Consider the following 9,307-nt stretch of genomic DNA (forward strand, 5'->3'; position numbering starts at 1 on the left):
CTCACCTTGGAGCATGTCCTCGCTAACTAAGCCACGTCACCACGTTCGGATAATTTACGGTATATTTTCGGTATGTTTCACACCGATGCGGTGGGCGTCTGTGCTAGCTTAGCTGTGACACAAGCCATCCACAGTTCTTGGTGAGACCGTTTCTTGCCCTTATCGGCTATCGACTTCCTATAAACTTACAGTGTTTTGCAGCACTGTCAAGAGAATAACATTAACCGCCTTACGAAAATGAAATTCAAATCTAAGGCGGAAAGACATTTCCGGAAAATCTGAAATAAACCCTGCCACGCCCACATAACCCCGTCCCCGCAGATTACCGAGACAGGGAGGGAAACAGGAGCAAGTATACTTCTAAAGCAGTCGACTTGATATCCTCTGTCCTTCAGAAAAACCTCATCTATGTTCCACCGTATATATAATCCTCCTCCATTAACCCTTCTTTTTTCCCCCAGGAAGCTAAAAAGTTTAGTTTCCTTTAATTTAAAATGATTTCATCGCATCCTTTAGTCGACTGATGTTTTCTGGAAATGGATTTCCTAGCCTGACAAAATGTAGAATGTAGATCTAGTCTATTCTATAATAAATATGTATACTTTACTTGTTTTAAACAATCCATCTGGCAACTCTAAAATTTTCAAAATTATTCGAAAACAACTCGAGTGGATTTTTTTTTGTATTTTTTATTTCACATCAACTAACAAATTGAATATTTGTACGCATTCTCAATATGTGTTATATTTGGTGTACTGTTCCTCCTGTGGGATCTCGACTACTGAACACCGTGTATTCGATGAGCATGACTTTTAACGGCTTTCTGCTTAAATTCTATGTCTCAACAATAATTTTGTAACCATTTCTGAAGTGAGTAACTGTCTGTATCTGTGTTTTGGGGGTGAGTGTAGCATATAATTTGAAAACAATTACAGCGACTACATTGAAGATATGACAAGCTCTCCTGACAACTGACCAAAAATCTCGTACATAGTGTTTTTTGAAGTTTTCTTTTTATAAATAATGATTAGATCAAGGTTTAACATTAATAATAATGTCTAATAACGAAGCGTAGAGACAGCAAACGGTTTTGGTAATTTAATTCTGATTCATTTGTGCGCCAGACACAAACGTCCTTGGATCTTATTCGTCCAGCTGCGTCCCTCTCCTCAAGATCCAGATCTCATGCGATGGGGGCTGGTTGGTGTGGTTGGAATTTTGAAGTGGCCCACGCTTACTGGGGCTTCCTGAAGTTCTTGCCGGCGAACTTGACGCCAGCGCCGATCTCCTCCTCGATGCGCAGGATCTGGTTGTACTTGGCCAGACGCTCCGAGCGGCAGGGAGCACCGGTCTTGATCTGTCCGGTGGACAGGCCGACGACCAGGTCGCCGATGAACGAGTCCTCGGTCTCGCCGGAACGGTGAGAGACCATGGTGCCCCAGCCGTTCTTCTTGGCCAGCAGATGGGCGGCAATGGACTCGGTGACGGTACCGATCTGGTTCACCTTCAGCAGCAGGCAGTTGCAGGCCTTCTTCTCCACGGCGGTGGCAATGCGCTTGGGGTTGGTCACGGTCAGATCATCGCCCACGATCTGGATCTGGGTGGAGCCGGTCAGGTTGGTCCACGCCTCCCAATGGTCCTGGTCGAAGGGATCCTCGATCGAGACGATGGGGAAGTCCTTGATGAACTCCTGGTACAGGTTGGCCAGCTTGTCGGCCGGCAGCCACTGCGACTTGTCGCTCTTCTCGTTCTTGAAGTCCAGATCGTACTGGCCATCCTTGTAAAACTCAGAGGCAGCCACATCCATGCCGATCTCGATCTTGCCGGTGTAGCCGGCCTTGGCGATGGCATCGCTGATCAGGTTCAGGGCCTCCTTGTTGGACTGAATGTTGGGGGCGAAGCCACCCTCATCACCCACGGCGGTGGCATCCAGACCGAACTTGGCCTTGATGACGTTCTTCAGGTGGTGGTACACCTCAGAGCCCATCTTCATGGCCTCGGTGAAGGTGGTGGCACCGGTGGGCAGGATCATGAACTCCTGCATGGCCAGCTTGTTGCCGGCGTGGCTGCCACCGTTGATCACGTTGAAAGCGGGCACGGGGAGGATGATCTCCTTGTTGCCAGCCAGATCGGCAATGTGTTTGTACAGGGGCACGGCCTTCTTGGCGGCTCCGGCCTTGGCCACGGCCAGGGAAACACCCAGGATGGCGTTGGCTCCGAACTTGCTCTTGTTCTCGGTGCCGTCCAACTTGATCATGAAGTTGTCGATGGCCGCCTGATCGACCACATCCAGATTGGCCTTGATCAGCTCGGGTCCCAGGGTGTCGTTGACATGGCCGACAGCCTTCAGCACCGACTTGCCATGGTAGTTGGCCTTGTCGTTGTCGCGCAGCTCCAGGGCCTCGTGGACGCCGGTGGAGGCACCGGAGGGCACGGCGGCACGGAAGAGTCCCAGCTCGGTGGTCAGGTCGACCTCCACGGTGGGGTTGCCACGGGAGTCGTAGATCTGACGGGCCTTGATAGCTTTAATGGTCATCTCGTCGCTGGCACTGCAAAAATCAAAGTCCACGAGGAAAGCGAATTAGTGTTTGGGTTATCAAGTGTCAATCTGGGCATGGTGTTCAAAAAATAACAACAGCTGACCGCAGATAAGGGTCGTCCAGATTGTTGTAAGTACTCCAAAATATTCCAGAAATCCCAGACATTTTTTATTTATTACTTTTCACTACACTTTTAAGTTGTTCTGTTTTTTAATATTTCAAAGACTACTTGGTTAGGACATTTTTTAAAGGTACATAAGATGCACATTGTACTGTAAAACATCCTGACATATTTCAAAAATATTTAAATTTTTTCCTTGATTGAACGTTAGTTTTAATAGAAATGTAAGAACATTTTTTTAGATATTTTTTTCTTAAATGGTTTCTTAAAAAATTAAGTGTATGTATAAGCATCAAAGTATTTATTTTGAAATAAAATCTATTCTAATTTAATATAACATTTGATTGTTCTCTTTTTTTAAATATCTAAATGATAATAAAAAAAATATCCTAGATAGTTAATATGTATCTACTTATAAAAAGCTTTAAATGTACTTTGAATTTTTTAAATTTTGAAATGTATCTTAAAGTTTGCAGGTGTTGGTATATGTATCTACATAATTGGTTTACACTTTAAAGTTTGAATTTAAAGTACCTAAAGATTGACAAAGTTTTTAAAGTTGAGAGCAAAAAAAATCGCTTGCAATTCGAGCGATGAGTGGTGTAACTTTCTCCAAGAAATCTTCTAGAAAACTCCCCCGCGGTTTTCTATATTTAATTTGTCTTCAGATTTCAGTAAAATATTTCTAAAATTATTTAGAGTCAATGACACGCGCGGCATTTCCCGTTTTCCCAACGACTCAGTGGGAGAGGTTTTCACATTTCTCTCGGCGAACAACCGAATGACCTCTAAGCTACTTTTAAAGGTCAGACCCAGAGTGAGGCACTCAGTAAAGCCGGAGTACGTGGAAATGTTGCGAAAAACGAAAGTATTTATTTACTGCGATATGACAATTTGCTGCCAATTTAGATTATTTGATTTGTGCAATTAGATCGATTGGAAATATACGAAAATAACCCACTTGAAAATTTGCACAGAACAATTTGTTAGATAACCGCCCAGAAATGGCTGGCAGAAATGTGTTTGATTCCTATCAAAGTCTATTAAATGGGCTTATCTACGCGAACTTGGCAGATAAAATAGTTAAATATTTTATTAAGCTGGACCCACGCACACACACTCATTTCACAATTATACATACCAAGTACTGTTACTGAAGAACTGCAGAAATTTGAATCCAGATGAGAGCTGGCTGGCTGCTGATTTGCTTCTGAAAACGCTCGCCGACTTTTCGCTGCCCGACAAAACTCTGGGGAGAGCCCAACGCAGCGTCAGAAAGTGCGCCATTGTGTGGAACTTGAGGAGCGGCTGAGAGAATCTAGAGCTGGCAATAATATCGATTAGTAAAAAATATGCAATCGCTTATTTATAAAAATTAAAAATTTTTAATTAACTGTTTGATTTTGGCTTTTAGTCTTATGTGTATACCTCGTTTATTGTAAACATAACTCCATTATAAGCATTGCGATAATAATAAATCTACTTATGCAACACAGAACAATAAAACAAAATAATTTATATTCATTTAATTGGTTTACAGCTAAAAAAAATATATTACATAATCATTTTTTGTTTCGTGAAAATTGCAGAGGGTTCGAAAGTGCTCGTTTTTGACCTGACTTTCACAAAGTATCTTTATAAAACCGTATCTTATCAAAAAAGTATCTTGTATTTGCCAGTGAAAAAAAAACTGTTTCTTTACAAAAATCAAAATTTATCAGACTTAAAATTATATTCGAAAATAAGACCTTAACTGGTAATAATTTTTTTGTTTAAGGCCACTTCTATACCCTGTTCAAGCTTCAATATAAAAATAAAAACTGCTTAACTAAAACTAAAATTATTATTTTACAACTATTTAAAAAACTTACACAACAAAAATAAATGTAGTGTAATCGATGTTTTAACCCACCTCTATAAAGAGTGTGAATGCGAAAAGAGAGAACACTCACTTTATAAGTATGCGTTTCCAGGTGCTCGCCGGTTTTGAATGTGGGGGTGCGTTTTCCCTTAGTTGTTGTTACTTTTGGTATTATTCCTATATTTTTTGGGGAAAATTGACCTTCGGACAAGGTTAGAGGAATTGACTTCCACACGCAGCGGTGGATCGCATGTCTATCTAGAAGAGCGCAAGAAATAATGTCAAAGTTAATCGTTAATTAAAGCATAAACTATATAATGACATCCAGACGAGAGTATTGAAATGCGTGTAAGAACAACTTTCCCAGGTTTCTGGTCGTTCAGGTCGGTCATTCAAAGTCACAATGTATTGTTGTTCACGCTTTTTAGCAGCCATAAATTAGAGAAAATAAATGCCAAGGCGGTTTTTAACAAAACATACGATTATGTTTATAGCAACACAGCTGACTGAGCTATTTATAAATATAAATCAATTAACATAACTTATATTTAAATTATAACTTATGTTAAAAAGGCGGTAAATTTAAAAAAAAGTGGAGAAGTCAGCGTATAAAATACCAACTGGAAATGCGATTGATTTGTGTGTACTTAAGGGATTTTAATAATTAGATCACAAACAACTTTACTATTTTTATACATCTGCTAATTTGAAAAATGTTGTATATAAGGGGGGGACATTTACTAATTTAAACTACAGTTCCTAGTAATAATTTGTGCATGGTTATTGCTTGCAGTTGTAAGTCCTTTACTTAACCAGCATGTTTTTAAAAGACAATAGTTATATTATTAGACTTTTAAAAAGTTTAAGTTAGCCATTATAAACAAATGTTAGGTTAACAGCAATAGACCAGCTGATGATTTAACATAAAGAAACTAAAACTGTTAGACCAAGCTGTTAAGACCAGGGCTACCAAAGCCGGAGTGTTGGATAACGTCTCATTTCAACCATATGTTTTGAAAGACACACGCGGATTTTTTGTTTAGACTTGGAGTTCCTAAAAGCCGGAAAGAATCCCCTAAAATGACCACAACGAGCACAATTGTGATGCCTGGCGAGCGGATTGCGACTATAGAGGAGTTGGCCAAGAGCAAGCGAGTGATACTGGGGCCAGGACTGCGGCGACAGGACGACACGGTGGTGGCCAGCAAGGCGGGTCCACTTCGCCACAAGGAGCCCAGTACTTTCTGGGTGGACAACTACCAGAGGCGGTACATCCCAGCCCGTGGAGATCTTGTCCTGGGTATAGTTCGCTCCAAGGCGGGTGATCTGTATCGCGTGGACATCGGAGCAGCCGACACGGCTTCCATCTCATATCTTGCCTTCGAGGCGGCCACCAAAAAGAATCGCCCGGACTTGAATCCCGGAGATCTGATCTACGCCAGGGTCCTCAACGCCAGTGCGGATATAGAACCGGAGCTGGTCTGCGTCAATTCCGTGGGAAAACGTGGCAAACTTGGCGTCCTCACCGAGGGATTCTTCTTTAAGTGCAGTTTGAACCTGGGCAGGATGTTGCTGCGGGAAAACTGCCCTGTTCTCGCCGCTCTTACCCGGGAACTGCCCTACGAAATCGCTGTAGGCGTCAACGGAAGGATCTGGCTAAAGGCCCATTCACTGAGAGAAACCATCGCGCTGGCCAATGCCATTGTGGCTCTGGAGCAGTCGGGCTGCGCGGAAATCGACAAGATATGCGACAATCTGGGCGACTTTCTGCAGGCTTAGCGTTAGTTCTTAGATTACTTACATTTTATATTAAAAAAGTATAGTCAAAGTTTATACTTGAATTTTGATGCGACTGTTAGCGCAGAGGCGGAGTGTTGAAAGATTTCTTTACTTTCGTTTACGTAAAAGGAAACACATATCAGAGATGAGAAGGTTGGAAAGCTTTTTGTAATCATATATTTGTTCTTTTCGCAAGAATATTATTTCTTTCCGAGGGCCTAAAAATGCATACATCTTAAAAATTCATTTTGAAATGAAAATGAAGAGGGTTTTAGAAAAGAGAACAGAACAAATAAATATATTTTGATAACTAAGAAGTATGATTGACTTTCTACGGTCACGGCGTCATCACTGATACCCACGACCAGCTGATCCGATCGGACCCACTTAGCACTGATTTTTGTCGTAGGCGAAAACCCGCTTTCAGTGTCTTACGTTCCGGCAGAGGACAAAGGTTTCTCCTGCCCAACAGCGCCACCCAAAGCCATCGAGATGACCTTCCTGGAGTTTCTGCTGCTGCTGCTGGTGCTCTATTATGTTGTCTACGTGCTCCTTTGGATCGTGCTGGACTGCAATGTGGCGCTGTGGTACAAATCCCGCTTCGGAGTCTCCTTGACTTCGATGCGCGGGCAGGTGGTTTGGATAACAGGTGCCTCGAGCGGAATCGGTCGGGCTCTGGCTCTCAGTTTGGCCAAGCATGGAGTGAAATTGGTACTGAGTGCGCGAAGGATTGAGCAACTGGAGCAGGTTAAGGAGGAATGCCTGGCTGCTGCTCGGGGATTGCTGGCCACCAAGGATGTGCTGGTCATCCAAATGGATATGCTCGAAATCGATGAGCATAAATCACATCTCAACACGGTGCTCAATCACTTCCATCGGCTGGATGTCCTTGTCAACAATGCAGGTCGATCTCAGCGAGCTAGTTGGACCGAAGTGGAGATCCAGGTGGATCGGGAGCTCTTCGAACTGGATGTCTTCTCCGTGGTCCATCTTAGCCGTCTGGTGGTGCGCTACTTTGTGGAGCAGAATGGCGGCAGAGGTCACATCGCTGCCACCTCCAGCATCGCCGGCTTCAGTCCGGTGCCATTTTCACCCACCTATTGCGCTGCCAAGCACGCTTTGAACGCCTATTTGCTCTCCCTGAAGGTGGAAATGCGTAAGCTGGACGTGTCCCTCTTTGCACCTGGACCCATTGCCACCGACTTTCTGCAGGAAGCCTTTACCGGCGAGCAGGGTGGAAAGGTGGGTCTCAGTACGGCCAATCAAAAGCGGATGACAGCCCAGAGGTGCGGTGATCTCTTCGCCGTTGCCCTGGCCAATAAGATGGATCTCACCTGGTGTGGTCTCTTCCCCGTCAACATGTTGGCCTACTGCGCCCGCAATCCCACGTTGAGCAAGATCCTGGCTCAGTTCATGACCGAGAAGACGCTGAACAAGATTCGCGAAGGCAAACTGTGATAAGATCTGTCAAGCGCCCCGCCCTTGCCCTCTCCCTCCTATTAACGGCTCTCAGTCAACTCTTATACTATTGTACAATGTTTAACTATATAAAAAAATGTATAAATATGTACACGAGATTAAGTACAGTGAGTGTTTAAATTGCGATAATCTTGATAGGCACAGTGGGAGCTGAACAGTTTCTTCGATGCAATCGGAGAGCGAGGGAAATATTATGGTAAGCTAATAAAGAAATCTCTGCCGATAAGACGCAAGTTATATTTCCTGCCAGTTTTAAAAAGTTATTACCTCCTTGATTGCCAAAGCAATTTTTCTGCAATTATAAAATTCAAAATTTTAAATATGCTCAGCTAACCCTAATTATATTGTCATGTTTTCTGCTGCAGTTTACTTTCTATTATCGTATATTTATCTAGTCGTTTAACCAAATTAAATCTAATCTTTTTTCAACGCTGCCTTGACATGAGCGGGTATTTTGACACGTTTTCGTTTCGCCTTGGTTATTGCGGTCTGCTCGACTCCTTTGAGCTGTGGTTTTTCCTTTTCCTTTTTGCTCTTTTTGCAGGACAGTGGATTTGGGTTCTTGGGTCCTTTGTGCTTCTTGGGTTTAACCGCAGTTTCAGCTGGCTTAAGACCCTGCTTCTCCTTCATATAGTCGATTTTCTCGACCTGCTTGCCCAGCATCAAGTTCTTGGCGCGGCGTTGCACCCACTTTTTGGAGGCTTTAGAGGGGGCTTCCAGAACTGGAGTGGCTTTGTGTAGATACAGTAGACAACGTCCGGGGATCTTGCGAAGACTCTCCTGCAGCAGGCGGTCCTGCGAGGCTACTATGTAGCGATTGTCTTTGGTCTGAAAAAAGATTATAATTAAATATAATGCATATAAACTTTTAAAGCAAACAATATTATATTACTATAGATTATGGCTCCCTTTGGAAAAGAACATATTCACTATTCCATAATTTACCATAGATTTAATGCACTCGGCGGCAGCCACTGGTTTTCCCTCGTGTCCGCACTTGTGGACATGGAATCGCTTGACGATCGAGGTGGCTCCGGTGAGAGGAGCTCCCAAGGATTCTGCCTCCAGGATAACGCACTGCGTGGTCAGCAGTTTGACTCCACATTGAAAGTACTTCTTAATCTGCTCATCTATGCCAATTTTTTGCTGAAAATTAAGAAGTCTTTCTAAGTTGATTTGATCAACAAGTTTTGTTACGGCAAAACTCACCTGCAAAGCAGCCTGGCAGAAGGTGGCATCAATTAGCACTTGGTAGGGTTCCCGATAATCAAAATTGGTGGCAAAAAACACCAATGTTTTGTGGGACTTCTTGAAACGTGATATTTTCATATTTTGAAATATTTACTCGATTTCCATATAAACAAAACAGCGTGCCAATACCAGTGTTGGAAACGTCGAAAATCAGCTGTTTTGAATTAACAGCTCATATGCGCCTAACAGCTCTGCCATGACTAACAGCGTGCTGTAATGTAAATTCAAAATATTTAACATTTTGCGCCATTTCCGGGAACGAGCAGAGAATGCATT

General features: G+C 43.1%; 4 protein-coding genes across 4 annotated transcripts; 2 read left to right on the top strand and 2 right to left on the bottom strand.

The window, feature by feature from the left end:
* Nucleotides 1-991: 991 nt before the first annotated feature.
* Nucleotides 992-4,780, bottom strand: LOC108027749 (enolase). Its single transcript, XM_017099301.3, has 3 exons — nt 4,614-4,780; nt 3,803-3,985; nt 992-2,549 (listed from the first exon to the last, which is right to left on the bottom strand). Exons 2-3 carry the CDS (start codon nt 3,946-3,948, stop codon nt 1,235-1,237), a joined length of 1,461 nt encoding a protein of 486 aa, XP_016954790.2. The 5' UTR covers nt 3,949-3,985; nt 4,614-4,780; the 3' UTR covers nt 992-1,234.
* Nucleotides 4,781-5,515: 735 nt separating this feature from the next.
* On the top strand, nt 5,516-6,355 carry LOC108027751 (exosome complex component RRP40). The gene has a single exon (XM_017099303.3). The coding sequence runs from the start codon at nt 5,603-5,605 to the stop codon at nt 6,299-6,301; it is 699 nt and encodes a 232-aa protein (XP_016954792.1). The 5' UTR covers nt 5,516-5,602; the 3' UTR covers nt 6,302-6,355.
* Nucleotides 6,356-6,715: 360 nt separating this feature from the next.
* Nucleotides 6,716-7,882, top strand: LOC108027752 (dehydrogenase/reductase SDR family member 7). Its single transcript, XM_017099305.3, has one exon. The coding sequence runs from the start codon at nt 6,794-6,796 to the stop codon at nt 7,757-7,759; it is 966 nt and encodes a 321-aa protein (XP_016954794.1). The 5' UTR covers nt 6,716-6,793; the 3' UTR covers nt 7,760-7,882.
* Nucleotides 7,883-8,145: 263 nt separating this feature from the next.
* Nucleotides 8,146-9,173, bottom strand: LOC108027750 (rRNA-processing protein UTP23 homolog). Its single transcript, XM_017099302.2, has 3 exons — nt 8,990-9,173; nt 8,726-8,926; nt 8,146-8,608 (listed from the first exon to the last, which is right to left on the bottom strand). Exons 1-3 carry the CDS (start codon nt 9,107-9,109, stop codon nt 8,195-8,197), a joined length of 735 nt encoding a protein of 244 aa, XP_016954791.1. The 5' UTR covers nt 9,110-9,173; the 3' UTR covers nt 8,146-8,194.
* Between the last annotated feature and the right edge of the window lie 134 nt (nt 9,174-9,307).

Source organism: Drosophila biarmipes, chromosome 2L, assembly GCF_025231255.1.
Source record: "Drosophila biarmipes strain raj3 chromosome 2L, RU_DBia_V1.1, whole genome shotgun sequence".
Classification (NCBI taxonomy): domain Eukaryota; kingdom Metazoa; phylum Arthropoda; class Insecta; order Diptera; family Drosophilidae; genus Drosophila; species Drosophila biarmipes.